This window comes from Amyelois transitella, chromosome 5, assembly GCF_032362555.1.
Source record: "Amyelois transitella isolate CPQ chromosome 5, ilAmyTran1.1, whole genome shotgun sequence".
In the NCBI taxonomy this organism is placed as follows: Eukaryota; Metazoa; Arthropoda; class Insecta; order Lepidoptera; family Pyralidae; genus Amyelois; species Amyelois transitella.
In genome coordinates, this window is record NC_083508.1 from 5,269,376 (window position 1) to 5,287,323 (window position 17,948).

The following is a 17,948-nucleotide window of genomic DNA, read 5'->3' on the forward strand; positions in this document are numbered from 1 at the left end:
TCTAATCTGGAAGGTTAACTTATCACTATAAAATTATACCAGATATTTCATGAGACAACGATTAATATTAAATTTAAAAAAAAACGAAAATATAATCGCCTAGTTTGAAGAAACAAATTAATTAAAAGTAGGGTTCAATCATAGAAAAACATCGTCGCCCAAGTTGAGGACTACATGATCCCGCTGGTCGGAGGTTTCGTTAGGTGTGGGTGCGGGGCGGGCAGGCGGCGGGGAGGCGGGCGGGGAGGGGGACGGGGGGTGCTCGCGGATGGTGCGCAGGTGCGGCTCACCTGGGGGCGGGGGCTCCGACTGCAGCACGTCCTCCATGGCCTCTTCGTTCAGGGTCTGCAGGGCGCCGCAGATCATCTGCTCCTCTAACGTCACCTGTGTAACACAAATGGTCATGGAGACTGGGCGACATAGAAAATTATACCACCTTCATGTAGTGCATGTGTGGTGCGAAGGAGGATCATCGAGAGTAGAAAGTTTATCTCCTCAGAAAAACTACACGTTAAGTTAAGAAATAAAAATATTAAGTTATTCCACAATTGTACGTCAAGTTTGGTAGCTGGGCGACTTTATAATAAAATACAAAATGTAATAGTTTCTACCTACCCCTCCGGTAAAGAGATGAGAGATTTTTTGTACCAATGTATAGTTTAAATATATGTTTTAGTTTTTTAAAAAGTTAAAAGTAAGTTAAATGTACCTTCTACTTTTATAAGTATGTTGTTTGAGTGAGAACTTATTTTATCCGCGTTAATTTTGCAACTTTCTACGGAATTCTATAAACTGATATTATACCTGGTTAGGGGAGAAGTTAATAGATTTTTTCATGCAATTGTAGTGCCTATGATAAAATATGTGCTTGTGCTAAAAGACACGGTTTCATACGTCAAAGACTATTATTGAGAGGCGCATAAATATATAAATAGCAAAGCATTTAACATCTACATGTAAAATTAAGTCAAGGATATAAAAAAATCTTTTTAAATAGAGATCAACAACTACAATTTACCAATTAGCAAATTTTTCAAAGGTAAAACATAAATTGGCAAATATTAATTTACAGAGTCCAGACATAAAATACTTGTTCTTCTTTTCTAGCACCTCATACAGAGTAAAGGCCTTTGAAATTGTCGAATTAAGTTACTTTGAAAGCCAGCGAAATTAAAAATGAAAATACACCTTAATTTAAATTTTTCTAACCGCTATAAGCTGTTTATTCTATTCTATCTAGGATTTTTTCATTTGAAAAATATTTTTAAGACTTCCATGCAAAATTCTAATTCCTTTTATTTTGTAAACTACATGTTGCTATAATAATCACCTGATATTCCGCGTAAGGCTGTAAAATTTTATTGTGTCAATAATGAAATTAATCATACTTATAACTAGTTATGAGAAGATTTAAATACTATAAAAAGACAGACTATAACTTTTATAATAGGGATATTTTATTACATCATCAATTTCTTGTACTTAAATATTTGGTACGGTAAAACGATCAGCATAATTATTGTCTATGCCACAAAGTTTAAATAATTTCTATGCAATTAGATTTTCTTATATTTTTCTTTTTATCAAATTTAGTTTGTTCGTAAACGCAGAGTAAGTGTTTTATTTAAGGAAAGGTACCTGTTTCTCCACATTGGAAGGTCTGCTGCGTTGGTGCTCCAGTTGCGCCCTGGGCTTCACGCTATCCGGTTCCGTTTCGGCCGCCTTGTCTGATATCACTGTGGAAGAAACATTCTTATGATGTTTTATGCTGCATAATTTTGGGTGACATATCTGATTGCGACGTGACCTCAAATGTCAAATTGGGTAATGTCGACGCGTGCGCAACACAGCGACCAAATTTCTTTCAGTAACCCACAGTTTTTCAATTGTGAGATTGAGAAACTCTGGCAGATTATATCGTGTTGTGTTGCAAGAACATTCAGTCACTCATGGCTGACATCAAAATTACCTGTAACGGTGGGTGCGCTCGTCGGCATGTTGGCTTCTAATTCCCGGAGATTTGTAATAAGCAGCTTGAAAAGCTCCCAATCGCCAAACGGTAGATCCAGAATCTAAAAATAAAGTTTTATAATTTTTTTACTACTTAAATGAATTTATAAGAATATGTGGAGTTGATTGACATATAAAAAAAGAGATGAAACTTCTTTTAAAAATATTTTTCTTGTGTGTCTTTTAAAGAATAAATACACGTTCGGACTTTTGCCTAAATTATAGGGTATTCATTCTCTTGGCTATATCTACACTAATTTTATGTAGAGGTAAAATTGGTAACTTTAATTACATGTAAGGGCTACTCTTCGGCAATACTGAACTAATCATGAATTAAAAATATTAAGATTATGTAAAATTTCTTTAAGGCCTTAATATTTATTTTATAAACCATGAATTAAAAATATTAAGATTATGTAAAATTTCTTTAAGGCCTTAATATTTATTTTATAAACGTAGAAATGATATTGTTAACTATAGCACGTATACCAGAACACGTACTCTCAAAGCGCAATATGTACCACGGGCGAAGGCCGCTAGTTAAATAATATGATGAAAATTTTCGGAGGATTACAATATATGTATCGCAGACAGGTCACATTTCTTTGCTGCTGCCGTATACATAGCACGCGCGCGACGCCGTTATAATCTCGCGAAAAGCTATCGCCGTTTTACTTTCTAGTGGTGGGCCGCAGTACTCGTCTATACTAATATTATAAAGCTGAAGAGTTTGTTTGTTTAAATGCGCTAATCTCAGGAACTACTAGTTTAAATTCAAAAAAATATTTTTGCGTTGAATATACCATTTATCGAGAAAGGCTTTAGGCTATATAACATCACGCTGCAACTATTAGTAGCAAAGAAATAATTAAAAATATGAAAAAAAAAAACGGGGAAAATTATTCATCCTGGAGGGCTTCAATGATGCCCAAAATAACTATTTCACGCGGAGGAAGTCGCGGGCACAGCTAGTATGAGTATATAGTCACCGGCTGCAGGTCCGCCAGCCGACACACGGCGAGCGCCAGCCCGCACACGTGCTGGCGGCGCAGCGCCGCGCTGGCCAGCTGCCCCGCGCCGCCCAGCGCCTGCCGCGCCACGCCGCACATCTCGTCCACGCTCAGCTGCGAGAGCCGGATGTTGGACGGGTCACTCTGTTTCAGACATACATACATATAGTCATGTACGAGGGCAACACTGAAAGTTTTAAGAACTGGCCATTTGTTATTCATATAATAAAAAAATGAATTCGGATTTCAAAATTGGAACTCTTTAGCAATAATAATAATGAGTAAAAATTTCATTCAATTGTCATTATTTTCGCAATTTGGCGGCAAAGTGAAAATAATTCGTGCCAAAAATATGAATTTAACGCGAGAAAATTTTCGTGCAATGATTTTTTAAGACTTTCGGTGTAAGTTGGCCTTTCATAATGAAGCCCCATCTCGTGCCACTGTTTACAACTGGTTCAATGAATTTGTCCGATGATCTGCGTGAGGCCGTCCGCCTTCTACGGCGACGACTGAAGAAAACATCAGTGTTGTGCGGCGTATGATAGAGGCTGACAAAAGAGTTACCTATCAGCAGATTCGGACAAGTCTAAGCGTTGGTATGAGCCAAATCCATAAAATCCTCCATGAACATTTAGAGGTCATGAAGCTGTGCCCGGTGGATACCCCATAATTTGACTGGAGCCCAAAAACTCTGTCGTATTAATTGGTGCCGTGATATGATTGAAAAATTTAACGGAGGTGACTCAAATGCCGTATTCGACATACATACGGGTGACGAAAGCTGGATTTATTGTTATGATCCAGAAACTAAAAGGCAGTCGGCCCAGTGGGTGTTTCCGTTCGAGGAGTTGCCAACAAAAGTGAAGAGAGGTCGAAGTGTGGGAAAAAAGATGGTGGCTTCGTTCTTCGGAAGGACAGGCCATTACGCAACAATTGTTTTAGAGGATCAAAAAACAGTTAATGCAGAGTGGTACACCAATATTTGTTTGCCACTTTGAAAAAGTTCGGGAGAAACGACCTCGCAGCAGAATCCTCCTTCGTCACGACAACGCCTCGGAGCACACCGCCAGGCGAACCATCGACTTTTTAGAGACATCAAATGTGGAATTACTGTGTCACCCGCCATACAGCCCCGACCTTGCACCTTGTGATTTCTATTTATTCCCCAAAATAAAAGAAAAACTTCGCGGTAAACGTTTTGTGAACGCTGAGGAAGCAGTCGCTGCGTTTGAAAGGGCCGTCGAAGAGACACCTAAGGAAGAGTGGGCAAGGTGCTTCTCCCAATGGTTCCATCGGATGCAGCGATGTATTGACGTAAAGGGACACTATTTTGAAAAGATATAATAAAACTAATATTATAGTAGAATTTTGATTTTCTAAAAAGTTTCAGTTTGACCCTCGTATATATCCCTTGCGGGGTAGACACGGCCAACATTCTTGAAAACACTGAAATGCCACGTTCGGTCGAATGATGCTGGAATTGAGATTCAAATAGTGACAGGTCGCTAACCCATTGCCTACAAGACGAAAATTGCACAAAGCCTCAAAACGATTTACATCATTAAAAAATATCTCGTCATATTATGTTATGAAATTCGCGGATATTATAACGATATAAATGAACAATAACTCTTACGTAATATAAAACATATCAAACTACGTACCAAACCCGGAAAAGCCATCCTCAGCATATTGTATGGATTGGTCTGTTGATACGGCTGCGGTTGCTGTGTGGGCACGGCGGGCATGAACCCGGGGCCCGTGTTGGCCCACCCCACCCACAGCGGTGCCCCGCCGGGACCCACGGGACCCACGGCACCCACCGTGTTAGCTGGCAGCGATGAAGAGCTGGGTGGTGACGAACGCTGCAATTGTGATCAAATTATGTAACCTAACTAGCTTTTACTTAAAAATACAATAATACTAGTATGGCTTTTCATACATATTACATATCCAATGAGAACTAAAACGCAATATATATAAAAATGTATAATTCTACAGGTCAAAAGGTCTGTCAAAATTCATTAATTTTCTGTAGGAATCCCCTTACTCTGATACGTCTGTTTTTTATAGTACTTTATTTCAAAATTAATTCCACGTCACAAGGCATAGCGTTAAAATCATTGCCTCTCACTTCTGATGACATACATACATACATAAATCAAGCCTCTTTCCCGAAGGGGTAGGCTAAGACTACATCTTTTCACTTGCCACAATCCCTGCATACTTCTTTCGCTTCATCTTCATTTATAACTTTTTTCAGGCAAGCTCTAATCTACATAAAAACATACAGTTTCTGGTGAGAATAATAAAATTCATCAACTCACATGCTTCCTGGGGAACAATTTAGAGTGGGGATGCCTTTGGTGCGCCCCGTGTGGTGATGCGCCCCACGGCATGGCGTTCGATACCACTGCCTCTTCCTCTGCGCCAGATTGCAGCTGGTCTTCTACAGGTATAAATTGGAAAAATATAATAATCTTACAGTTAATAGTACTTTATAATGAAGCCGAACATATTGTGCGAATAGTAAAGTAGCAGGCAAAAGTATGATACTAAGAATATAATTGACAGTTTTAAATATTAGTACATACATACATACATACATACATAAAATCACGCCTCTTTCCCGGAGGGGTAGGCAGACACTACCTCTTTCCACTTGCCACGATCTATGCATATTTCTTTCGCTTCATCCACATTCATAACTCTCTTCATGCAAGCTCGGCGGTTTCGGGTACTTTTGACCTGACCCTTTACCAGGACATCCTTAATTTGATCAAGATATGTTCGTCTAGGTCTTCCCACTCCAACCTTTCCCTCCACACTCTCCATGTATATTTGCTAAGTCAACCTGTTTTCACTTAAATATTAGTACTTAAAGGATATTTTAAATATTAGTAATTAAGTTACGTCGGGTAATGCTGATAACAAATACATGAAAGAAAGAAAGAGTTTTTTGGCAACCATGCAATGTGAAATTATACCAATAATGATATTGAGTCCATGGCGAAGGACAGGAATATCTTGAGGTCTGCGACCGTGATGGCGCTGCGGTGGAAGCTGAGATACACTTCTAGAACATTCTACAGGTAGTTTGAATATCACTTTACCTTTGATCACCTTCTTGATGTACGGGTCCAGGTTGATGGTGAAGGGCAGGAATATCTTGAGGTCTGCGGCGGTGAGCGTGCTGCGGTGGAAGCTGAGAAACACTTCCAGCTTGCGTTCGTCGCGGTCCAGCTCCATTAGAGTGCTTGCTTCGCGAATGCTGCTTATTTGAGGCTTTACTCTGACAAACAATGTGAATAGATCACAAAACTACATTAAGGAAACTGGTCAAAAATAGCATTTTTCTTAATCTTGAAGAATGCCTTTTAATAACTCGTTTAATTAATAAGTCTTTAAGACCTTAAAACCTAAAGACATACACATGAACCGAGCAATATGCATGCTATGGTGCTTTAAAGTTCTTTTTAAGTCCACTGGATTTCATATTGTGTACATTAGGATGGGATTCATACATAATATGAATCGAATGAGGTTAGCGTTGGCGTAGTTGTTATTTCAAAGGATTAAAAATTCAGTCTTTTCAAGACTATTGGCTCTGTCTACCCCTCAAGGGTTATAGACGTGACTATATAAATATATGTATGTACAGAACGGATTTTGAATATAAGGAAAAATAACATCAAGTCTCCTTTAATTCTCCTACACAGAAGTATTTTGATTGTTCAAAGACCCAATATTTTTTGGGACAAGTACTTACTTCTCATAGATATGTTTAAGCGAAGTGGAGTCATCAATATGATCCTCGTAGGTCTCGTGATGGTAGATGATCCAGGAGGTGCGGAACGGCCACTGCTCCGTCATGTTCACCCAGGACGCGAGCTGGTACCAGCTGAACTCTATTTGGAACGCTTTCAGTAAACGACCTGAAAAGACATTGTGTTTTTATCTTCTTCTCAATATATAAAAGAGTACGCACAACCCAAAGTGCTAGGTCCAGAGATTTGAAATTTGCCATGCAAGTTTGTTATGTGGTCTAGGGGTGCACAAAGACAGGATTCCCTGAAATTCCAGCGAGGATGAAAAATGAGTATTACTCACCAGTAACATATAGCACGTTCATCAATCTCCGCATGCTTCTCGGGTTGACATCGCTGAAGTAGTCGTCCGTTAGCAGCACCCTCCCCAAGTCAGCGGCGCCCGTGGGCACCGCTCTATGGAGCCCGGACGCCACGGACGAAGCTAGGGAGTCCGAGGGGCGGAGTCTCCGCGCCCGGGCCGCCGCAGCCCCGCCCCCGCCGCTGGGATCCTTGTTCGGCTGGTTCTTTATGCGCTCTTGACTCGACATCAGTTCGGATGTCGATGACAAGCGGCGGGCGGATACCTAGTGGAATGTTTCAAATAATTAAGTCATCAAAATCAACAAAGTTGTTTTAAGTGAATAAGATGTTCCATGACTAAAGTAACATGGCTATTTGTAAATCCAATCTCTAGTAGGTACATCTGGTACAAATGCCAGGAGGATGAGACGGGATGTGTTGTGGTGGTATTGTACTGTAGTCCACTAATTAACTTCTATTTAGGACGTTTGGTGAGTAACTCACAGATCACACGTTTACACTTACAGATCTTTGTAGCGAAGCGCCAAACTCGTCCGCAGTGAAGTTCTGCATGCGCCTAGCGGCTGTCGACTGCGCAGTCTTCACCCGCCGAAGTGCTGAGTTTTGGAGGTAGAAGGGAAGCTGCACCATATTGCGGAGGTAGTCCCAGCCACCAATGTTACTCTCAGAGAATGCTCGGCGACTGTTTATCTCCACGGCCTATGAAGTTTAATGGTTAAAACGTACAATTTACAAATAAAAATAATAGTCACGTCATAAAGAAAATATTCCAGTTTTTTGACACAAACACTGCCTTCTTCAAATCAGACAGACATCTTTTTATAATGTATTAAAATGTACCACAAAATATTGAAAAGTGCTGCACTTAAAAAATACAATAAAATGCATGCTAAAGGCATCAAATTGACAAAACATTCAAAGGAATAAATATACACTGGCAGTATTTGAATTTATCATAATACTGTATATTCATGCAAGTAACAAGTAATAGTAAATACTTGATAAAATATTTTGTGGGGGATAATCACGATGAAATTACGAGTTCCTCTTCGTTGTCAACTCAACTCAACTTCACTGGATCTCTATAATATTGTCAATTATAAACTGTAAATATTCATGATTTGACCATTTCGTAAAATTAACGAAATTATTGTGAACAGATTTGAACTATATCGCGAGAAAAATTAAAGATATTTTTGACAAAATTATAGAAGGAGCTAATAACTCAAGGAATGAAATAATAAAAACAAATTTGTACAGGTTGATTGCACAACACCAACAAACATGATGCGTAGACTAACCTCCATCCAAGCAACCTGCACATACGTTAATATTTTAATAGTAATCTTGATTTCCATTAATTTTCATATGTTCAAAACATACTTATTTCTATGAGATGTAAATAGATCTATCTTTTTAGAACACAATCGAAAGAATAAGCAATGATGTCTTTCGCAACTACTTTTTAAATTCTATATATCTATTCAGACTCGAATTGCAGGGGAACCTAACTCTCTAATGAGCTGGTTTCCTGACAATATTTTCTGTTACCGTAAGAGTATCGGTTAGCATTAATGAACATAACAAAAAAAAAAGAGTTACTGGTACATGGCCGAGGCAGGAATTGAACCTGTACCCGCATTTAAGCCTAACCGTTTGACCACCGACGCTCGTATTTAATTTTCTGTATGCTCGTAAATCGTACTACACTTTTAAACTGTCCAACATAATACCGACCTTGCTTATGATGTGAGGGTCGATAGCCAGCAGTAGTATAAATGGACTCTTCGGGTCGGAACACAGAGCATGGACCGCGTTGAGGAGTGCCAGAACTTTCTCTTGTTCGCAGCTGTCCAGGGCGTCGACGACCACCACTAGACGAGTTTGTTGGCCAGTGAACGCGTCTAGGCAGGATACCTGCAATTTGTTTAGCCCATAAGCATTTTAAGAAAGTAAAGGTTGCAAATATGCGGTTGAAAGTAAATTAACTAACGGCAGTGCCCGCGTGTACATGTTGGCGAGCTACCTGACACACACAGCGAGCTCACCATGCGCGTCAAGGCCTGCACCTCCGGCCGCAGCGCGAGCGTGGCGGCGTCCCTCCGGCGGCGCGTGGCTCGCAGCAGCCGCGTGTACATGTTGGCGAGCTACCTGACACACACAGCGAGCTCACCATGCGCGTCAAGGCCTGCACCTCCGGCCGCAGCGCGAGCGTGGCGGCGTCCCTCCGGCGGCGCGTGGCTCGCAGCAGCCGCGTGTACATGTTGGCGAGCTACCTGACACACACAGCGAGCTCACCATGCGCGTCAAGGCCTGCACCTCCGGCCGCAGCGCGAGCGTGGCGGCGTCCCTCCGGCGGCGCGTGGCTCGCAGCAGCCGCGTGTACATGTTGGCGAGCTACCTGACACACACAGCGAGCTCACCATGCGCGTCAAGGCCTGCACCTCCGGCCGCAGCGCGAGCGTGGCGGCGTCCCTCCGGCGGCGCGTGGCTCGCAGCAGCCGCGTGTACATGTTGGCGAGCTACCTGACACACACAGCGAGCTCACCATGCGCGTCAAGGCCTGCACCTCCGGCCGCAGCGCGAGCGTGGCGGCGTCCCTCCGGCGGCGCGTGGCTCGCAGCAGCCGCGTGTACATGTTGGCGAGCTACCTGACACACACAGCGAGCTCACCATGCGCGTCAAGGCCTGCACCTCCGGCCGCAGCGCGAGCGTGGCGGCGTCCCTCCGGCGGCGCGTGGCTCGCAGCAGCCGCGTGTACATGTTGGCGAGCTACCTGACACACACAGCGAGCTCACCATGCGCGTCAAGGCCTGCACCTCCGGCCGCAGCGCGAGCGTGGCGGCGTCCCTCCGGCGGCGCGTGGCTCGCAGCAGCCGCGTGTACATGTTGGCGAGCTACCTGACACACACAGCGAGCTCACCATGCGCGTCAAGGCCTGCACCTCCGGCCGCAGCGCGAGCGTGGCGGCGTCCCTCCGGCGGCGCGTGGCTCGCAGCAGCCGCGTGTACATGTTGGCGAGCTACCTGACACACACAGCGAGCTCACCATGCGCGTCAAGGCCTGCACCTCCGGCCGCAGCGCGAGCGTGGCGGCGTCCCTCCGGCGGCGCGTGGCTCGCAGCAGCCGCGTGTACATGTTGGCGAGCTACCTGACACACACAGCGAGCTCACCATGCGCGTCAAGGCCTGCACCTCCGGCCGCAGCGCGAGCGTGGCGGCGTCCCTCCGGCGGCGCGTGGCTCGCAGCAGCCGCGTGTACATGTTGGCGAGCTACCTGACACACACAGCGAGCTCACCATGCGCGTCAAGGCCTGCACCTCCGGCCGCAGCGCGAGCGTGGCGGCGTCCCTCCGGCGGCGCGTGGCTCGCAGCAGCCGCGTGTACATGTTGGCGAGCTACCTGACACACACAGCGAGCTCACCATGCGCGTCAAGGCCTGCACCTCCGGCCGCAGCGCGAGCGTGGCGGCGTCCCTCCGGCGGCGCGTGGCCCGCTGCAGCCGCGCGCGCGGCGGCAGCGCCAGCGCGGCGAGCACGCGCGCCAGCGTGTACATGTTGGCGAGCAACGCCACGCCGGCCACGGCGCTAGCGCCTACTAGCAGTCCTTGCTGAACGTCGCGACGCCTGGAACAAGTGGGGTTTACATTTGTATGATTGCTTAGATCTGTGATTGTTAACTACACTTAAAGCGATAAGTTAGGACGCATTGTTGCGTCAGAAGATCAAAAGCATAACACTGCATGTATAACAATATCTGTCAAATGAAATATTTAAATCACGTAGTTTATTAGTTACAACTAACGTAATGACGTTAGTTGGCACTACTTACTGCTGATCATACTCCTTGTCCGTGAGGAACAGCACGAGCACACACAACCCGACCACGGCGCAGATGAAGCACAACTCGAACGTCACAATGTGCGGGATGCAGCACATGCGGCGCCATCTGTTAATTAATCAAGGAATAAGTACAGTACACAGTTTTACCGATCTACAACCCTAAGCAAATATTATTAGCTAACATAAAATAAATATATATTTATTTATTTATTTAAACTTTATGCGCGTAAAATGTACAACAGGTGGACATAATGCCACAAAGCATTCTCTACCAGTCGAACCTTTGAACCAAACTGAGATGGATGTACGGGTGGTGCATTATATGCATTTATTCACATTCATTAATAAAATTTTGTGACTGCAGATGAGAGGTAGATCGGCGTATCGTAATTCATCTTTATCTACGACCCTATTACTATCAATCCAACGTCATGACGATGAGAGGCCAGGAGTACTTCTTGATTCGGTGTCTCCATCCCCTTGTAGGTAGAACGGCATCCGTGGGTTTCTAAAGTTTCCCTATGAAACAGATATAATGACGCCTAGTCTGATGCACACGCAGTGGTACTGACACTCTCATCCTGCACACCATGGCACAACACTCACTTCCAACTGGAGGTGCTGGACACGGGCTTGGGTCTGAAGGCGCGAGCCAGTCTAGTACACACGCGGCCGTACTGACACTCTAGTGCTTCAGCCAGAGAACTTAACATCTGGACAACCATGGCGTCGCCTTCTTGTCCAGTGCTGCTTTTCATGCCTTCTGTGAAGTGGAATCTGCAAAATAAATAAAATTCAATTAAAATATTTTGATCTATTTATACTATTGAAATGGATATACTTAGTATGAAAAGACTTCCCAACAATAGGTGAATCAGTGCCGAAAAAAAGATAGTTTATTTATTTATGTATGTATGTTAATGAATACTTCTTTGAAACATCCTTAGAGATTTTTTCAAAAACCTAAATATTTTAACTTTGCCCTCCCAATACATATTCGATAACATCATGCATGTTAGGAAAAACTTAGACTCTTTCAAAAAAGTAGGTGAATGTACTAGTAGATCACTGCGGAACAATTACAAGTTGTCGATCCCAGCACATCGGCTGGCTAAGGTAGGGAAATCATTTCTGATTAATTGTATAAGATTTTATAATAAATTACCAAAAAGTGTTCTTGAAATGAATGACAGAAAATTCAAACAGTATATTAAAGTTGAGCTTTGTAGGAAAGCCTATTACAGCACGGATGATTATATTAATGATAAACATGTGTGGCCCGAGCTGGACATAATGGCCTCTTAAATGCTTGTGTATTTTTGACATGATCTTGACATAATTTGTACAGTATGTACATATTTTATTTTATATTTATTTTATTTGACGAAATATTCATATTGACATAATCAGTTCTACATTCATACATGTTTTTTAATGTAGACAATGTGCATTCGTCCACGATTTAGATTTAAGAGATCTATATTTGTAAATTGACGTCCTATGAAAATGCTGCAGTGTAGTTTGTTCCGCCGCTTCTTCTACACATGCGCTTTGGAAGCGGTAGTAGTTATAATTAGATTTAAGTTATGTGACGTCAATAAGTGATACCTTGTATCCAATTTTGAAAATAAATCTATTCTATTCTATTCTATTCATCGGACACATGTTATTGTAAAACTGTGAAATGAGTACAAAACAACTAACTACTGTTGTAAAAATTTCAAGAGTTATAATTACTTGATAGGCGTGGCAGGTAAGGCTCTAGGGTCGTTGGGGCCCGGTGGATGGCAGAACACGACTTGAAGCACCAGCAGCAAGGAATTGAACTTGTGTCCTAAGGCCGACAGCACGCCGCCAGCCCACCACCATTCATATCTGAAACACGGAATAACGAATGTGGTTGTCACAAGTGCCCGCCGAAGGCGCGAATGGCAGAGACTGTTCGGGACTGTTACCCCATTCAGTGGTGCTCTTCTTTCGCTACTCGTAACTACAGGTAGGCTGCGTTGAGGAACTCCAGAATTTTGTGTCTAAATTAATGGTTTCGTTTTATCTTTTAGGGTGATTTCAGATTCATGCGTTAAAACTGCGGCGTTCAGACGCGCGCTTTTTATGAAACGTAGTAACGTTTTATATGAATCCAGTTTAAACACGTGCCATTTTTGTAACGCTTGATGTAAAACCTGTTTTATAGTAGTCGGCAAATCAAACGCGCGTTTGAAAACGCGCCGCTGTTAAATCTGCTGTAGCTGTAAAATCACTTTCAAAACAAACTTCTCAATTTCCAGGCGGGCGCCCCGGCCATGGCGGCTAGAGCAGCCACACGCTCCACCATACAGTCCGTGTGACGTCATCACTCACTTGTTGCCCATGTACCAGAGCAGGTAGAACGCCAGGTAGATGGCTATGAAGAGCGCGAAGCACACCGCCACGGCGACGTAGGCGGGCGCCCCGGCCATGGCGGCTAGAGCAGCCACACGCTCCACCATACAGTCCGTGTGACGTCATCACTCACTTGTTGCCCATGTACCAGAGCAGGTAGAACGCCAGGTAGATGGCTATGAAGAGCGCGAAGCACACCGCCACGGCGACGTAGGCGGGCGCCCCGGCCATGGCGGCTAGAGCAGCCACACGCTCCACCATACAGTCCGTGTGACGTCATCACTCACTTGTTGCCCATGTACCAGAGCAGGTAGAACGCCAGGTAGATGGCTATGAAGAGCGCGAAGCACACCGCCACGGCGACGTAGGCGGGCGCCCCGGCCATGGCGGCTAGAGCAGCCACACGCTCCACCATACAGTCCGTGTGACGTCATCACTCACTTGTTGCCCATGTACCAGAGCAGGTAGAACGCCAGGTAGATGGCTATGAAGAGCGCGAAGCACACCGCCACGGCGACGTAGGCGGGCGCCCCGGCCATGGCGGCTAGAGCAGCCACACGCTCCACCATACAGTCCGTGTGACGTCATCACTCACTTGTTGCCCATGTACCAGAGCAGGTAGAACGCCAGGTAGATGGCTATGAAGAGCGCGAAGCACACCGCCACGGCGACGTAGGCGGGCGCCCCGGCCATGGCGGCTAGAGCAGCCACACGCTCCACCATACAGTCCGTGTGACGTCATCACTCACTTGTTGCCCATGTACCAGAGCAGGTAGAACGCCAGGTAGATGGCTATGAAGAGCGCGAAGCACACCGCCACGGCGACGTAGGCGGGCGCCCCGGCCATGGCGGCTAGAGCAGCCACACGCTCCACCATACAGTCCGTGTGACGTCATCACTCACTTGTTGCCCATGTACCAGAGCAGGTAGAACGCCAGGTAGATGGCTATGAAGAGCGCGAAGCACACCGCCACGGCGACGTAGGCGGGCGCCCCGGCCATGGCGGCTAGAGCAGCCACACGCTCCACCATACAGTCTGTGTGACGTCATCACTCACTTGTTGCCCATGTACCAGAGCAGGTAGAACGCCAGGTAGATGGCTATGAAGAGCGCGAAGCACACCGCCACGGCGACGTAGGCGGGCGCCCCGGCCATGGCGGCTAGAGCAGCCACACGCTCCACCATACAGTCCGTGTGACGTCATCACTCACTTGTTGCCCATGTACCAGAGCAGGTAGAACGCCAGGTAGATGGCTATGAAGAGCGCGAAGCACACCGCCACGGCGACGTAGGCGGGCGCCCCGGCCATGGCGGCTAGAGCAGCCACACGCTCCACCATACAGTCTGTGTGACGTCATCACTCACTTGTTGCCCATGTACCAGAGCAGGTAGAACGCCAGGTAGATGGCTATGAAGAGCGCGAAGCACACCGCCACGGCGACGTAGGCGGGCGCCCCGGCCATGGCGGCTAGAGCAGCCACGGCTAACGCCGCGTGCCAGGCGCTCCACCACACGGCCCAAGACCACGACCAGCCGGTCTCGCTCCATTGACGAGCGAAGTTCTTCATCTCCTCTGTCAAGTTAGATTTTTGGTTTTAATGAGATATCCATCAAACAGTAAATAAACGAACTCTCCGAGCCTCACCGTGCATACAACATCCACAGTGACAAGTACAGACAGACTTGGCTCCGACAACATGTCCGCTAAGGCCGCGCTATACCATTCATATCAGCAGAGGTTCTGGAGACTCAACGATCAAAAATGATATTTACCTTTGAGTTTATTGAGCAAAAACGATTTTCCGGAGCCCCATCGTGCATACAGTCCCACTGTGATAGGCACAGACAGACTTGGCTCCGACAGCATATCCGCTAACGCCGCGCTATACAATTCGTATCCAAGGAGATTTTCATTATCTTCATTCGTATTTAACTTCCGAGCGCCGAAGATTTGCCCCAAAATAGTCTTGTTGTAACTCATGTCAATGTTGTAAGGCGTCTCTTTCAGCTTGTTCGGTTTGTATAAAAGTTGACTGTTCTTTGGATTTCTTAGGAGGATTTCCACTATTTGCTGTAAGAGAAGGAAAAGGCACATTTTTACACGCTAAACTTAAAGACTTCAGATAATGCAGGATCTATTGACTTTACGGACCAAGTCCATAGAAACTAAAGAAACTATCACATTTGTGTAACAAGAGACAATTGTTTTCATTCTAAATTCGAATAAACATAAGAAAGAGTATAACTCACCTTAGAGCGCGCTCTCATGGCCACGTGCAAGGCGGTGTCGCCGCGATTATCGGCCACGTTCACTCGCGCCTTCTTCTCTAATAACAGTTGCACCATTTCCGCATTCCTAGACCGCACTGCGCGCATGAGAGGAGTGTCGCCACTCTATAACAAAAAAAAATATACTTATAAACCCAATTATTTCTCCGGAATGTAAGCTTGTCTCCACAAATATAATTTGTTTTTTTATTTCAACAGTGTTAAGTTTTTGTGCCCCAGTTTGCTATAAATCGTTCTCTCAACAGCTTTTGTGTTGTTGTTCATTCAACTAGAGATAGATCTTTGTCACTGCTAATTCAGAACTCTAAATAATTTTGAATATTACATGTTACCTAGTTTATGCGAAGCATACAAAGATTTTTTTTGTCAAAATATATGTATTCATGTTTTATACTATTTCAAACAGCAACTTAGAAAAGATAATCTCCATGCCAGTAAATAGTACCTTGAAAAATTTCTTAAACTATAAGCTACTTACAATAGTACTATGTTCCAAATCCGGGTTAGACGCTAGCAGCAGTTTCAATATGGCGACATGTCCTTTCTCCACCGCTGTGTAGACTGGAGTCTTCTTCTCTTTTCCCGGCAAATCTACATCCACATGTTTCTTCAATAAAGCCTCCACTATGTTCTTATGACCACCTTTGACCGCGTGGATAAGGGGCGTGTCTTTCGAGTGATCCTGGAATATGATAATAATAAATTTACGTTATATGATCACGCCTCTTTCTCGGAGTGGTAGGCGCAGTTGCAGTATACATAGTTCCACTTTCCATGATCCCTACATACTTCTTTTGGCTTGATTTAGGTTAATAAGATAGTAACTAATTAACGTATATTTACTAGAACATCACACAAGAAAGAAGAATCAAAGGAAGATACTACTTATTTCGTTTAGTTAGTTATTAGCGTTACGAGAGGAGTCGACGCGGAAATAATACTATTCTGAATGGTCGGTGACGTTTGAATTTGCCAGATATAGACTACCCAAAAATTTTTCCGTCATCGAATGAGAAAAGGAATATGTCCGATTCAGTTCTACATTATATTACATTACCATTACAAGGTCACATCGTGATATTATTGAACATTGTAACATAAAGAGACCAGCTTATATTGGATGTGTCTTTGAAAGTTATTTATGTGATAAATAAACATTTACGCAGACGAGCAATCTCAGTGTTGGTCGTAAACAAATCCAAATGGCAACTTTAAATAGTATATCGTAATAAACTAATGTTTAATGATTTCTAAAAATACTACAGGTTTTTCATTTCTTAAGCATTTTTTCACTGGCATCCCAATATATAAAATCTTCTAATAATACTAATTACTGCAATCGCCTATTCACAACAAAAACGTGTGGACAGCTTTTAAAAATATCCCAGTATTTTAAAATAGAATCTTCTTTAAATAAAGTAAAACAAAAACTTTTCCACATTTTTCGGCCTTCAATGTAGAAAATATATAAATAATGCTAATTACTATGCAATCGTCCATCCACAACTAAAAGCGTGATAACTTTGAAAAATATACCAGAAGTATTTTAAAATTGTGTCTTTAAATAAAGTCAAATAAAAATGCTATCAATATTAATTTCAATCCCAAATTTTATGAGGGAATAAAAGGAAGTAATTAAAGAGGATTTTCCAAATTTTCGCAGACAGATTTGGTAGTCAATTTAAGTGTAAAAGAAATATATTCACAAGGTTTACCTGAACGTTAATGTAGGCCCCAGAATTGATCAGAGCAACCGCGATGTCGTAGTACCCCTCTTTGCAAGCTATAGCCAACGCGGTATAGCCGTCCTTATCTAATGCGTTCACGTTAGGCTTGTGTTCTAGTAGCATTTGCACTATTTCAAAGTGATTTCCTGAAATAAAATATTAACAATGTCAATACTTCAGGTTTCCATTAATATAAATTATACAATCTTCAAATAACTTTAAAGTATTTAAAAAATAAAATATAAAATTGTTTTGGTGCCGTGTGGTCCCCGGAACCAATACAAAAAAGAATAGAACCACTCCATCTATTTCCCGTGGATGTCGTAAAAGACGACTAAGGGATAGGCTTACAAATTTGGGATTCTTTTTAGGCGATGGGTTAGCAACCTGTCATTATTTGAATCTTAATTCTATCATTAAGCTGAACGTGGCCATTTAGTCTTTTCAAGACTGTTGGCTCTGTCTACCCCGCAAGGGATATAGACGTGACCATATGTATGTATGTTTGTATTTTTTTATACTCCTGAGTGCTCGGAGAAGCTTGAAATTGTTATGC

At 43.8% G+C, this 17,948-nt stretch overlaps 1 protein-coding gene across 1 annotated transcript in view; it reads right to left on the bottom strand.

Annotated features, from left to right (window-relative positions):
- LOC106139086 (kinase D-interacting substrate of 220 kDa B) overlaps positions 1-17,948 on the bottom strand; it is a 41,670-nt gene that overhangs the window by 4,299 nt on the left and 19,423 nt on the right. The window contains exons 6-25 of the mRNA XM_060944421.1: positions 17,381-17,538; positions 16,144-16,347; positions 15,627-15,770; positions 15,150-15,447; positions 14,742-14,949; positions 12,732-12,869; positions 11,601-11,771; positions 10,984-11,100; positions 10,577-10,778; positions 8,891-9,070; positions 7,658-7,852; positions 7,134-7,416; positions 6,793-6,958; positions 6,137-6,315; positions 5,351-5,472; positions 4,688-4,888; positions 3,000-3,164; positions 1,970-2,072; positions 1,639-1,736; positions 291-384 (exon numbers count right to left, since the gene is read on the bottom strand). Of these exons, the coding sequence (XP_060800404.1) occupies positions 291-384; positions 1,639-1,736; positions 1,970-2,072; positions 3,000-3,164; positions 4,688-4,888; positions 5,351-5,472; positions 6,137-6,315; positions 6,793-6,958; positions 7,134-7,416; positions 7,658-7,852; positions 8,891-9,070; positions 10,577-10,778; positions 10,984-11,100; positions 11,601-11,771; positions 12,732-12,869; positions 14,742-14,949; positions 15,150-15,447; positions 15,627-15,770; positions 16,144-16,347; positions 17,381-17,538 (3,426 nt within the window). The remainder of the gene's footprint in view (positions 1-290; positions 385-1,638; positions 1,737-1,969; positions 2,073-2,999; positions 3,165-4,687; positions 4,889-5,350; positions 5,473-6,136; positions 6,316-6,792; positions 6,959-7,133; positions 7,417-7,657; positions 7,853-8,890; positions 9,071-10,576; positions 10,779-10,983; positions 11,101-11,600; positions 11,772-12,731; positions 12,870-14,741; positions 14,950-15,149; positions 15,448-15,626; positions 15,771-16,143; positions 16,348-17,380; positions 17,539-17,948) is intronic.